Here is a 13,908-nt window from a genome sequence, read left to right on the forward strand (position 1 = left end):
TCTGCCCAATGTCAGAGTGCTCTGACATAAAAGGAACAAAAATCAGGATTCTAACGAGAGAAATCCTGAACCCAAACACTTTCCACCACCCACCTTTTTATCAGTTCTCTCTTTTCCTAAGCTCACATGAAAAGTGCTTTTCAAACCCTAAGTTGCTGTATAAATGATAGTTGTATCTATTTATCTCTCTGCTCTTTCTCACTAGACACTGATATCCTATTTATTAGCGTGTTATCTGTCTACGAGTGATATAACTGAAATGTATATAATTATATACATTATATGAATGCTTTATAGGCTTGTTCTGTTTTTTTCTTTTTTAATGCACGTAATTAATACTTGTATATTTTTATTTCGTGTTTTTTTCTTCTTTTCCTTTCAGCATTTGGTCAGAACGAGTGCCATGATCCTGGCATTCCTATAAATGGGCGGCGTTTTGGTGACAGGTTTCTACTCGGAAGCTCGGTTTCTTTCCACTGTGACGATGGCTTTGTGAAGACCCAGGGATCCGAGTCCATCACCTGCATCTTGCAAGATGGGAACGTGGTCTGGAGCTCCACCGTGCCCCGCTGTGAAGGTGCAGTCCCTGCCACCACCCACTCTTCTCCTTTGAAATCACAATCTGTCTTCAGACACACACAGAAACCAGCCAACTGTGTTAGCTTGCTAGGGTTGCCCTAACAAAAAACCACATACAGTCGCCTAAACAACAGGAATGCACAGTCTCCCAGTTCTGGAGGTTGGAAGTCTGAGATCCAGATGTCATTGGCAGGGTGGGTTCCTTCTGGGGCTCTGAGGGAGGATCTGCCTCAGGATGGTCCTCCAGCTCCCTGAAGTTTTTGGCAGCCTCTGGCATTCCATGGCTGGAGAAACACCACCGTCATCTTGCCTCCAGACTCACAAGGAGCTCTCCCTGCGTGTGAGTCTGTCCCTGTGTCTAAATTCTCCTTGTTAAAAAGACACAATCATTGGATTGAGGTCCCTCTATTCCAGTAACACTTATCCTAAGTAAATTCATCTGCAAGGACCTTATCTTCAAATACAGTCCCCGTCTGAGGCACTGAGGATGAGGACCTCAATTTATGAATTTTGAAGGGACAGAATTCAACCTGTAACAGTGTTGCTTGTGGTTAACTATTTTGTTGTTCTCATTACAGCTGACATAAATACCACCTAATTTTCTTCTTCCTATTTCTTTTCTGGTTACTTATCTAATAAAATTAGAGAGGAAAAATATTTTAAGGAGAAAGATGTTGCCTTTAATAATGATTCATTTTAAAAATGTTTACTTAAGAGTATATGTCCATGTTCCATATCAGAATAGTCAGAACAAAATAAACTAAGAAAATCTAAAAAAAAAAAAAAAAAAGCTTACCTCCAGTGTATATCAAAGAAGTACAAATTTAAAAAGAAAAGTAAAATATCATTTTTGTCTATCTTGTTACCGTAGATTTTAACAGGTGAATAAGATGTATTATTGAAAAGGTTATATAGAAACTAGAATTTCCTAATCATACTATTGAGGATATAAAAATCATGATATTGTAGTGTGAATTCTTAGTAGGTCTCTTAAAATTGTTCTTGTCTTTTGACCCATAAATTACATTTTTGGGTCAATATCATAAAGAAATAGTCAAGAAACTATACAAATATTTTTCAAGAATGTTTTCTTCAAGACTATGTATAGCAGTGAAGAGTTGGAAATGATTAAATTTCAAACAGCAGAGGATTTGTTAAATAAGTCATGAAGAATAACAGATATCAATACAAAGATCATAAGATCAAAGAGTCTCAGGTATCCTTAGCATGTGAAAGACTGAAGTATACAGGTACATGTGTCATTAATACATACATATCTCATGATATTAATTTTGTAAAACACTAAAGAGAAGACTGCACACCAAAATGTTGATTATGGTTATGGGTGATTTTTTCCCATTTAGCTTATTTTTCTCATTTGTCTTTATTCAACACGTACTTATTTTTAATAAGTGAATAGAAAAGGAATATGTACATTAAATATCACATACAGTTGAGAATTACTCCCCTGTCTAAAATACCTTGAAATGACATCCCCAGACCTATGATCTCTGTCAGAGTCTAAGCAGAGCTGGGATCTAGATGTGCAGCATTAAACACCTCCGTGTCAACCACAGCCTGGTTGGGGGTGTGATGCTTCATAACCTCATCCTGCCCTGGCCCCACCTCCAAAGTTACTGTTTCTCAAAGTAGGAACTTTTTTTTTTTTTTTGAGAAAGTGTCAGTCTGTTGCCCAGGCCAGAGTGCAGTGGTACAGTCCCAGCTCAGTGTAACCTCCACCTCCTGGGTTCAAGTGATTCTCCTGCCTTGGCCTCCTGAGTAGCTGGGATTACAGGTGCCTGCCACCATGCCTGACGAATTTTTGTATTCTTAGTAGAGAGGAAGTTCCACCATGTTGACCAGGCTGGTCTTGAACTCCTGACCTCAGAAAAGAAGTAGAACTTCTAACCAGGTCCTATGTATTATATCATCTGGTGACACTAAATGTAAAGGAGGGTGTTCTGGTATTCACCCTTTTCATATATTGCTAAAATAATTCGGTGGACTAGAGGCATCACTCCTGGGTGAAATATTGATACATAGAAGGGCAAGAAAACACTATTAATTGTTGAAATTTCATTTGTATCTATTTCTACCACATATTTTAAATGTAGAGTTTTTATGTTTTATGCTGTACAAAATGTTAATAAATGGGTAGATTTTTATCTTTTTTAGATAAGTCAATATGTACATATGTGGTGCTCAAACCTATGATACTAATGACAGTGCACAGTTCATCATGGGTGCAAATCATGTTCTAGCCAGGCATATGGCTAGTGAGTAGGAAGCATGAATTTTCAGGAGGACAAAGTTTAAAGTGAACAGTACGCACTCTTCTCTGTTCTGTCCTCGCCACAAGTCTAGCTGTCCCTTATGTCCTTTACCGTAATAGGCTGACTATAGATATGTTGCAAGCTGCGGAGTGAGTCTGGACACAGCACAAACAGGGTAAAGCTAAAGACAAAACCTAGCTCTAAGTTGTTAACAAAGAAAACCCTCAGCAGAAAGAAAAAATAGGAAAAGATGTTAGAAGTCTGCCTGCACTGGGAAGCCTAATCACTGAGCAGCTGAGCCTTAGAGAAGGTAGGGGGATGCTCTGATGGAACAGGTGGGTACCTGAATCAGTGCCTGCACTGAAAACAAATAGAAAGCCAACTTTTAGATGTAAATACATCTAGTAGGGGAAAAAATAAAATAGCAATGAAGTAGTGAGTAATACAACAAACTTGATGTATGAAATGTTTAAAGAACCTTACATCCCATACAGAATTCTCATATTTATTGTTTTTCTCAAAAAAAAGTGTTTTTCAAATAAATTATATAATTGACCACAAAGTGAACCTTAACAAATTAAAATAAGTAATAGGTCACATGCCCTGTAATATTCCAATTAAAGTAGAAATATATCATAAAAATAGAACCACAACCACAAACCAAATCTCTGTCAATCAAAAGTCCACTACAATTATACATTAAAGAGAAACTCAAACTTTAATGCCTATAACACCTCTCTGGAAACCTTGCAGATAGTACTTTCTATTAGAAACAAGGTGAGACAGAAAAGTCTGTGTTTCAAGGAAAATGTGTATCTTTAATCCTCTAGTATAGAACAAAATGATTTAAAAATGTTAATAATAAGATTAAAAAATTAGAAAAAGCAAAAATAAATTAGGATGGCATTAACATTCAAGTGTTAGAAACAATTTAAAGCAAGAATGAGTTCTTTGTTAATATCAATAAAATAGACAAACTGTTTATGATTCTTTTGAAAGAAACTGGGAAAGAAAAATGTTATAGATATTTAGTAACATAAAAAAGAAAATATCACTATCACAAAAATAATGTAACTTTATATAAATAGGGAAAAGCTCACAGTAGAGCAATTGCTTATTTAAGAACGTATGTTATTTTTTTTTTCTGGCAGAATTTCCTGGATGCCAGGCACATGTTGAGTGTAAATTGTATGGCTTCCGGGCAAAAGGTTGCTCTTTGTTTCTTTGTTCTGCTTCTAACAGGCTCATATTCCTCAATGCAGCTCAGTGGCATCATTAAAAACTCAAACTCTTTTGGGGAAAAATGACTCTATATGAAAACATCAACTCTATAGCAGCGAATCTTAAAGTCTATAGGAAATGGGTGATTTTCTATCACAATATAAAATACCAAAAATGACTCAAATAAAAAGTGTGAAATGTAAGTAAAGTACCATAGAAAATAATTGAAAAAAAAATTAAGGATTGAACATTGAAAAAGACACATGTGCCCTAGAGGGGCATGAGTGAGCTCTCTTTCAAGGACAGAGGACTTTAGTGTTGTGCACCAGCACAGATAATGGAAAAGACAGGCTGCCTCCTACATACCATTCTATCAAGCCAGCATTAATGTAACCCAAATCAGATTGCTCCATTAAAAATAAAGCCATAGGAAAAAAAAATCATTTGTAATTAAGAAGGTTTGGGTTTTTTTCTCTTTTTTTTAGAAATCCAGTATTAGGAAATTCATTACTGTAATTTAAATCATCACAAAAAGAAACAAAGCAAAGAAGAAATTGCATTCTAAACACCTCATTGGTATATTTGCTTTTTTTGTTATCAGCAAAGTGAATGTGAACATCGTTGATGTTGTTCATCAAATACTTTTGGTCACCATCAAGTGGAATGCTTTTTCTCGGACCCCTTGTAGTTAAAGGAACCTCGTGATGGGTTCTGGTCAGTAAGGTGTAAGTGAAAGCGATGTACTCAACTTCTGGCTCAGCGTCTTTGATTGCCCTCACATTACCTTTTCCCATCAGCCATAGTAACTGAAGAAGGGAACCGTGTATCCCAGCCCTAGACATGCCACCTGTGTGAGAAATCTGCTTCCCATGGTAGCTGTTACAATTGTGGGGCTGTTTGTTGCCACAGTGTCATCTATTCCAAGCTGACTAATACTAACGAGATTATTACTTACTATTTACTTACAATCTACTTTCTGAGATTATTACTTACCATTTTAGTGTTAATTTTGCTCATTGGCAATATAATGATTAAAGTGTCTATTTCATCAGGATAAAGCAATTCTGGTTCTAATTTACATTGTAAATTATAAAGTGATGGGTAAGGGTACAATAAAATAATTAATGTTAATGTGTGACAAGCTAGACGTATCCCAAGAAATAAAAAATACAAAATAAAACATTACTAAAGAAAAGGAAACTTTGGTTTTGTATTTATATGGAATATAAGACAGAAATAACTCCTTATGCAGATTTTAGAAATATCGCAATTATCATAATTTTTTGAATTCTGCAAATGCCGCATGTCTTTCTTATAGTATCTTTGGATGCTTCAACATGACAAAATAAAAGTCATGTATTTAATATATTTAGTTTTGCTTTTGCTGTATTTTTAAAAGGATTTGCCTCATCACTTTAAACAACAAATAAATTAAATTATATTTAATATATAGGCATATGGATATGTGATTCATAGGCTCCAAATGTGAATTTAAGAACTTAACTAGAAAAATTAAAATATTAGTATAAATTGGTTGTTTTAAAAATTATTGCAGAAAATCAAGTGTTCTTCAGGAGCTCAAATTCATAGAAATTACCCTGCTTTCTTAATAACTGTAGAATGATGCGTAGTTGTAAAGATAACAATTGCAACTTACTTGGTAAAAAGAAAAAAAAAAACTCTCAAAAAATGTGATCTATAAAGCAATCCCATTGCTATCCATTATTAACATGTTTTTAATTTCCACTCCCCTGTTCAATTAATAAAATTTTTCTTTGATTAAATGTATAATATGTAGAAAATTTTGTGTCCTGCTTTTCAAGTTTAATATTCTATTGCAAAGATTTTCCCATATCAACAAAATTTCCAAATGTTACTTCAAATATATTTACCACATTCCAATATACATTCACTTTCCGGAATTTTTTTAACTTTTATTTTTTATTTTGTTTCCTGATGTAAATTAAGATACCATTGGTAAATCCATACATTTAATTTTTTTCTAGCATCAAAACATGGCTAAAATGATATAAACTTTATGCATTTTTATATTATACATATGGCCATTTAAAGAAGTATTTTTTCCAAAAGGATTTTTTTTAACTGGGAATTTTTTTCATGTACTTTATTTGATATCTATAAATTCACAAAGATGATTACTAATGGCAAATAATTTTAAGAAAGAATATATAAAATCTGAAAAAAGTGAACAGAGACATATTCTTAATTATGGTATGAAATATTGATATGCTATTTAAAATTTCTTTAAATGATACAGGTATGCATAATAGCTTTTGTGAGCATCAGTTATATACCCTTTCAAATGTTATTTTTCCTTTACAATTATAAATCACTGTAAATATGTAAATATAATATGTAATAAATATAATATGTAAATAAATATGTAAATATGTAAATATAATAAACAATTATAAATAACATTTCAAAGGGATCAATACAATCTAATTCTGTACTCATCAAATTTGATTGAAAGTTTTGTTTTCTAACACTCACAAATAATATGTTGCATGTGGCTATTTAATAAAGTGCACACAGTGGAAGTAAATACATACATGTATATACACCTAAGGTTATTTCCACTTTGAGATTGAGGTCATTTTACATTTGCTTATCTGTAGATATTTGTTAAATTTCAAATGCATGTAAGTTATGGATAACTAGGCATGTACCCCATGAATTGGTTGGCATTTAAATAAGATAATTCATTTAGCACGGAGAACTCACATATACATTGCCATTACTAGAGAAAAAGAACTTTGTTTAGAGTTATGATAAGTACATGGAGGTAGCATATATAGACCCTGTTTTCGATTAATGTGCAGTTTACTTGGCAATCAGGTTTGCTCTGATACTTGAAGACATTGAATCCGTAAACGCAGAGGCAGATTCTTCCTTTTGTTGAGGTATTGCTATGGCATGTCTTTGTCTCATTTAATCTAATAGACGTTGTGCATCTTGTTTTAGCTCCGTGTGGTGGACATCTGACAGCGTCCAGTGGAGTCATTTTGCCTCCTGGATGGCCAGGATATTATAAAGATTCTTTAAATTGCGAATGGATAATTGAAGCAAAACCAGGGCACTCTATCAAGATAACTTTTGATAGGTAAGCAAAAGAAGTTAGCCTTCATTTGGACCTGATGACATGTGTCTCTTCCATATTTTTAGTAAATTGATTGTAAACCTTAAAATGATGGCATTCTTTTTGGTTCCCGCAAAGGAGTACACTTTACCAGAAACAGATACTTACTTGTAAGTTTTGTTCTTCTTCAGTGGTGTCCTCTAAGCCCTCATCCACAGCCCTGCAGGGTTTTGGGGGAAGTGCCAGTCCTGGAGGACCATTCCTGAGATCCGGCCCTTGTATCTGACTCTGGGTTTTGGACCTGCACTGGAATCAATTCTGCTTGGTGTCTGATTGCATATGGCAGCCGCTCTGGGTCCCCAATCCCTTAGGTACCTTCTGTGGCAAAGGAAATCAGCTCTCCTGTTCTGGTGGTGGCTGTTGGTTACTCAAGGGCTGCCAGTGATGCTGAGTGGGCAGTGGGATGTGGACAGCAGATTAATCACCTACTAATCGCCTGTGAGTGATACTATCACTAGAATGTTGTTAGGCTTAGCTATTTAATAATGTATATCATGACCTGAAAAACAAGCATGCTGGGCTGTATAGCTGTATAGGTATTTGTTTATAACAAAATATGCATGCTGTTGTAATTCTTCATAACAAATATTTTCCTATTTGTGTCAACACTGAAACCAAATTGATGATTAAAAACTAAAAAGCCTTTGGTTCATGAACCATTTTTTACTTGCCTCTGACAGAATAATAATAATTCCCAATAGGATAACCATTCAGAACAAAAGAAAAAAAATGTTGACAAATCCAGCTGTGTTAGAGAGCGAATTACTGTGTGCAATCAGTCATTTGAAAAATTGTTAACTCTATAAGTATTCAGTTGATTTTGTTTGGTTTCCTATTAATTTCTCCCCTTTCAGGTATTGGCACGTGGAGCTGAAGCACACGCTGACTCGCAGCAGTGTATCAGATTTAAGTCATTTAGCAAAAGTAGGGATCTTATATTCTTGTCTGGCCCAATTTATTAGCACTGTATTTTCTGTTGCCTGAAGGAAGATACTTGCTTGATTTTTCCCCATCTTGTTCATTCAGTATTATTCCAGTGTGATGTTTTGCTAAATTCCATTTGGATGTCCCTAATATTTCTAATATTTTTGGACATATGTGATCTGTACCCTAAACTTAGTATATACTGCTCTTAAAAGATGAATTGCATAAGGAAATGTTCATTTCTGCTGTGATCTACGTGTTGACACCTTCATGAAGGAAGGGATTGTGTGTGCAAATTCTGACCTCTATGCTGATGGTGTTGCCAGGTGTTACGTTGCCCGACAGCAAAGAACATGCTGTTTCCGTTTCCAAGGTCCTCCTGGAAATCTTCCAGTTGTTGAGATATGCGCTTTGTCAGTCCTCACTATTACTAAAGAAACAGGATTTAAAAACTTCAGTGTGACTATATCAAAGGAGGTTGTTTCCACGCTTATCCAGACTTCTTGAATTTGAACTCAAACAACCGAGAAGTCAGTTTTTAGAAAAAGCTTTAGAATAGTATCATAAGACAAAGTTGGCAGCATCTGATCCCAAATGTGGAAGTCTGTGCCCTATGCTGGTCCAGCCATGTGCTATACAAATGGTTGGAATCCCTCTTTATGGGAGAATGGGGTTCAGGGTACCACCTTGACTGGTTGCAGAAATATGTAATCATGTACATTTGCACTAATTTGTGTGTATGTAATCTAATGTATGCAGGACACAGCCCTTTGGTTTCCACATCCTTTTCTCTTGCTACGTGCCATGATACTAAGATTGCTTCCTCTCTCCCAAGTTTTCTCTCCCTTCATCAGCAACTTCCAGTGCAGAGCGTGGGGGCTAATGGCATAGGCTTCCGTTTGCTCCTTTAGCTCAATGTGACTGAGTGAGTCAGAGGCTTAAGATGCTTAAGCTGCTCCCTGAGGGCAAAGTCAGGCACTCAGAAACCAGGTTAGCTCTGGGAGGATGAGATGGGCCCATTTAGAAAATTATCTCATCAAAGGGAACCTAAGTGGCTGCAACTGCGTATGTATAATCTCAGTCCAGATTCTCTGGACACTTAAGAGAATGTACGCACTTTTTGGAAGCTGTTCTAAATTTTTGAAGTTATTAAAGTCCTTTCATGTCTGAAATGGCAGTATACCCAGGGTTATTCTAATGCCTTGAAAGAGTTAATGCAGTTTTAAAAGGCACAAGATTTTTTTTTTTCATGAAAGGTACTTAAACTGTCATCACACATTTTTAATGATCTTCTTTAAGAGACCATTTCACTCTAGTGCACCCATTTTAAGGTGTCTATAATTATGTTAAATAGGGAATGGTAACAAATAGTTTAAAAATGTATAGCTGAGTTTTTACTATTTGAGAATGATCTATCTATCTATCTATCTATATATGAAAACTAATCTGGTTCATAGTTTTTTGATTTTGTTTTAAGCTGGATAAAGACCTCCTTTTGAGCCTGTGATGTAAGACATAGTATTAGATAAGAGAAAGGGATTTATTCAGTGCTGTTTCATTGAGAAAAGAACGTATTATCCTTATATGTGTCCTAAAGTTTTTAGAAGCCTATGTAGTCTCAACTGTTTTCTTTATACTGACATGCCCGATTGAGGAATGAGGATGTCAGGAGCACTTTGTAAGCTGGCAGCTCTGCATGTCTTTTCTGATGGGATGCATATATTTGCAGATTTCAGACAGAAGTCAATTATGACACTCTGGAGGTCAGAGATGGGCCAGCCAGTTCGTCCCCGCTGATCGGCGAATACCATGGCACCCAGGCTCCCCAGTTCCTCATCAGCACTGGGAACTTCATGTACCTGCTCTTCACTACCGACAACAGTCGCTCCAGCATTGGCTTTCTCATCCACTACGAGAGTGAGTTGCACCTTCCCTTGACAGCGCGGTGGGGCAGCATGAGCTGAAGAACTTAAGATCTGGGTTCTTATTTTCAGCCTGCAGATGACTGTGCTGGTTTACTGATCCTGCTTGACCCTGGCAAAACCGTACTGTGCAATTTTAAGAACTTTCTCCTACTCAAAAGAGAGTGTGTTGGAGACATTCCCTTTTAACTCTCAAAAATACGTATCGATCATATAGGATAAAGTAAAATAGTAATGAAATGGGCCGAGCACAGTGGCTTATGCCTGTAATCCCAGCATTTTGGGAGGCCAAGGCGGGTGGATCATGAGATCAGGAGATCGAGACCATCCTGGCCAACATGGCAAAACCTTGTCTCTACTAAAATACAAAAAATTAGCCAGGTGTGGTGGTGCGGGCCTGTAATCTCAGCTACGCAAGAGGCTGAGGCAAGAGAATTGCTCGAACCCGGGAAGCAGAGGTTGCAGTGAGCCCAGATTGCACCACTGCACTCCAGCCTAGGCGACAGAGGAAGAGTCCGTGCCCCCCAAAAAAATAAAAATAAAAAAGAAATGGGTTTATCTTATGCATAAAGTAATAATATACTTCTATTATTAGAAAACATCCTTTCTGACCAAATGTCTTATAGGTTATATTACTAAAATTATATTAACATAGGCAATGGAGAAAGGGATCCTTGCTAGAAACACAGGGTTAGGTCAATTTGTGGTACAGAATCTCAGAGTACAGATAGACATACTTCACCAGGTGAAAGTCAGGTAATGACGAGAGAAAAAGGAATTCAAAGCTGCTAAACCTTACCAAACTGCAAACAATTGTTAATAATCTTTCAGCAAGCATGAATAATACTTCAGAATAATTATTAAACATATTTTATAACAATTGCCAAAATATTATAATGGGATGTATTTTGAAAGACAGTTCAAACTTCCAAATGGGAAGTATTCCTTTCCTTTTTTGTTCCCTCAAGTCAAAGTTTTAGCTTCTGAAATGATGAGATTAAGTAATTGTATTATTTTATAATAAGATTTATGCAAATATACTTCTGAAATCTAACTGATGGGAATCCCCCCTAGGAATACATTTTTAACATTAGCCAATTAAAACACAACAAAGCAAAGCAGCTGTTACTCTTTTCTGTTTGAAAACAATTCCCTCAAAGAGAAGCATGGAAAAAGGGAGAGCAAGTGGCAATTACCATTGGACCTAAAGGAATCAAGGCTTTATTTTGCCAAATTTTTATGGTGGTTCTTTTTCAGAACCTTATCTGAAAACAGGCACAATTAATTGTAAAGATTTTTTTAAAATTACATATACCCACACATATGATTTTACAAATGAATGCATAGAATAAGATCTATTCTGGGCTTCAAATCTCCTTTTCTTCTTTTTCTTGCCTTCCATTCCCCACATTACCCCGTTACTCTTGTTAGCCTCTCCCTGAGCCCTGCTCCAGCACATTTAAAGTAATAATCTGTTAAGCGCATTTCTCTGTTTTACATACTCATATAATTATGCACAAACATGCATATGCATGTATATCTTAAGGTTATATATACTTTTACATAAAAAATATTTTGATAGGAAAATTGCTTATTAATGACTTACTGATGAATTTCAAATATAAGTCAGTTATTACTCTTCACTTATATAAATATACATTTATTCCAAAGTAACATATTTTTAAACTCCAAGTAAAATTTAAGACCAGAAAATTTTACGTTTTGTTTCTTTAAAATGTCCATTCAAGTTGTCACTTTTTTTGGAGTAACAATGTGTATATACATTGCAATGATCTGAGTGTGTAAAACTCTTGAGCACTGAGTTAGCCAAGCCTTGTATTTTGTCAACCTCACACCCTCCCCACAACTTTTTCTACACCAGAATTTCTTGGCCCTTCGATATATAGTGCATGAAATTTCAGAGAATAATAATTTTCCGACATTGACAAATATTAGGACAGTTTTCCTTTCTTTTCATCTCTGTTTGTATAGCTGTGGATGACTTTGCTTTTTCTATTTCCCTTTGAGGAAATGTGTTCCAAAGCTATGTGAAGGGAGCAGAAACTAATTTCATTTGTTTATCTGACTCATTTTAATAAATGACTCCTTTTCATTTCTCTTTCTGGAAAATCAGAGAATGATAAAAATTCTATTCACAAATTTCTATTTAGCTTGTCATCCTCACTAATATAGTATTATAACATTTTATTATTATAAAATATAGAATATACATTATGTTATACCATAATATAACAACATATAAATAATGCTGACAACTATTTTTACAATCTTAAAAGAATGACTAGCCTATGTTTTGGTATTATTTTTATTTGTCCTGTGTTTAAAAGTCGAGTGCAGGCTTCATAAGGCATCCTTCCATTACCTGGAGCACCCCTCAGAGAGCAATGGTCTTTGCCATTTTTCTTTCTCTGCATCCCTAAAAAGAAGAAAACTGTCAACAAGATGGTACCTGTTTAGTAGAGTGATGATTGTGTGAGAGTTGTGGAGTTCTGATCTGCTGGAGAGTCTAGCATTCCTTCTCCTTCCCACCTTATTGGAAATCTCAGGAGGTAGCTCCATAGCCACAGAAGTGAGCAGAGGCCTCACCTAGTGAGTAAAGACAGGACATTGTCATGTGTGGAACTTCCCAGCTGTGACTTAAAAGGCTCACTGACCTTGACACACATTCAGACTTGCGTATTGTGACCTTCTAGGGATCCTTCCAGAAGGCTCTCAAAGATTTGGCTTGCATTCTTCTGACTTCAGGGAGAACTACGACCTCAGAGGGATGTCTGATACTGAACCTTGACTTGTGATCACTTCTTATTTATGTATTAGTCGCTATGTATTTGAAGAGACGTAAGGAAATGTACAGAGTGAATGAGATGAGGGACATGCTTTGTGTTTTAAGAATATGAGTCTGGAGAGGCCTGGGATATTATGAGTGCTTATCACCGGGGCTGCACCTAACAGTTACCTGAGGGGCTTTAAAATAAAACTGATGGCTGAGCTCCAACTCAGATGGTGCAGTTGCTATTTCTGTGGGTGGTGTAGAGATCTGAGTGCTTTCAGAGGCTGGTGACCCACTCAGAAGGTGTCCTCGTTTACCCAGTGCTGAAGGGGCAGGTATCCTCAAACATTGCAGTGTTAATACATCCTGGGGAGCTTAGTAAATTGTAGAACCCCCAAGCCCAGATTCCAAATACTATGGCTCGGGGAGTTTGGGATGAAAATCAAAATCTTGAGCTTTTAATCAAGTCCTCGAGGTGATTCTGAATGAGGTGAAGGCAGACACAGATTCTAGTCTCCAGGGAGAGAGAACCCGCAGGCAGGCAGGAGGGAAGGGGCCAAGCCCAGAAGAGGTCATGGAGGAATAAAGGAACCAGTGAACCCAGGGAGAAAAGCAGAGACAGAGAAAAAGAGGCAAACCTGGAAGAGACAAACACTCTTAACCCTGTCATCAACATAACCCTGTCTAGCACCCTTCTACAAAGCAGGCTCTGAAGCCATGATGTAGCCACTAGAAAATGATTACACTCAGTCATCCAACCACAGTCTTAAGAAACGCCTGTAATCCCAGCACTTTGGGAGGCTGAGGCGGGCACATCACAAGGTCAAGAGATTGAGACCATCCTGGCCAACGTGGTGAAACCCTGTCTCTACTAAAAATACAAAAATTAACTGGGCACAGTGGCAAGTGCCCATAGTCCCTGCTACAGGAGAATTGCTTGCACCTGGGAAGTGGAGGTTGCAGTGAGCTGAGATCGTGCCACTGCACTCCAGCCTGGGTGACCGAGCAATACTGTGTCTCAAAAACAAAAAAGAAATA

The 13,908-nt window shown here is 36.5% G+C and overlaps 1 protein-coding gene across 2 annotated transcripts in view; it reads left to right on the plus strand.

The window, feature by feature from the left end:
* CSMD1 (CUB and Sushi multiple domains 1) overlaps positions 1–13,908 on the plus strand; it is a 2,110,588-nt gene that overhangs the window by 1,621,203 nt on the left and 475,477 nt on the right. For both annotated transcript variants that reach the window (XM_017501161.1, XM_017501162.1), the window contains exons 15-17: positions 383–577; positions 7,059–7,197; positions 9,887–10,074. In XM_017501161.1, the coding sequence (XP_017356650.1) occupies positions 383–577; positions 7,059–7,197; positions 9,887–10,074 (522 nt within the window). The remainder of the gene's footprint in view (positions 1–382; positions 578–7,058; positions 7,198–9,886; positions 10,075–13,908) is intronic.

Source organism: Cebus imitator, unplaced genomic scaffold (assembly GCF_001604975.1).
Source record: "Cebus imitator isolate Cc_AM_T3 unplaced genomic scaffold, Cebus_imitator-1.0 Scaffold279, whole genome shotgun sequence".
NCBI classification, from domain to species: Eukaryota; Metazoa; Chordata; class Mammalia; order Primates; family Cebidae; genus Cebus; species Cebus imitator.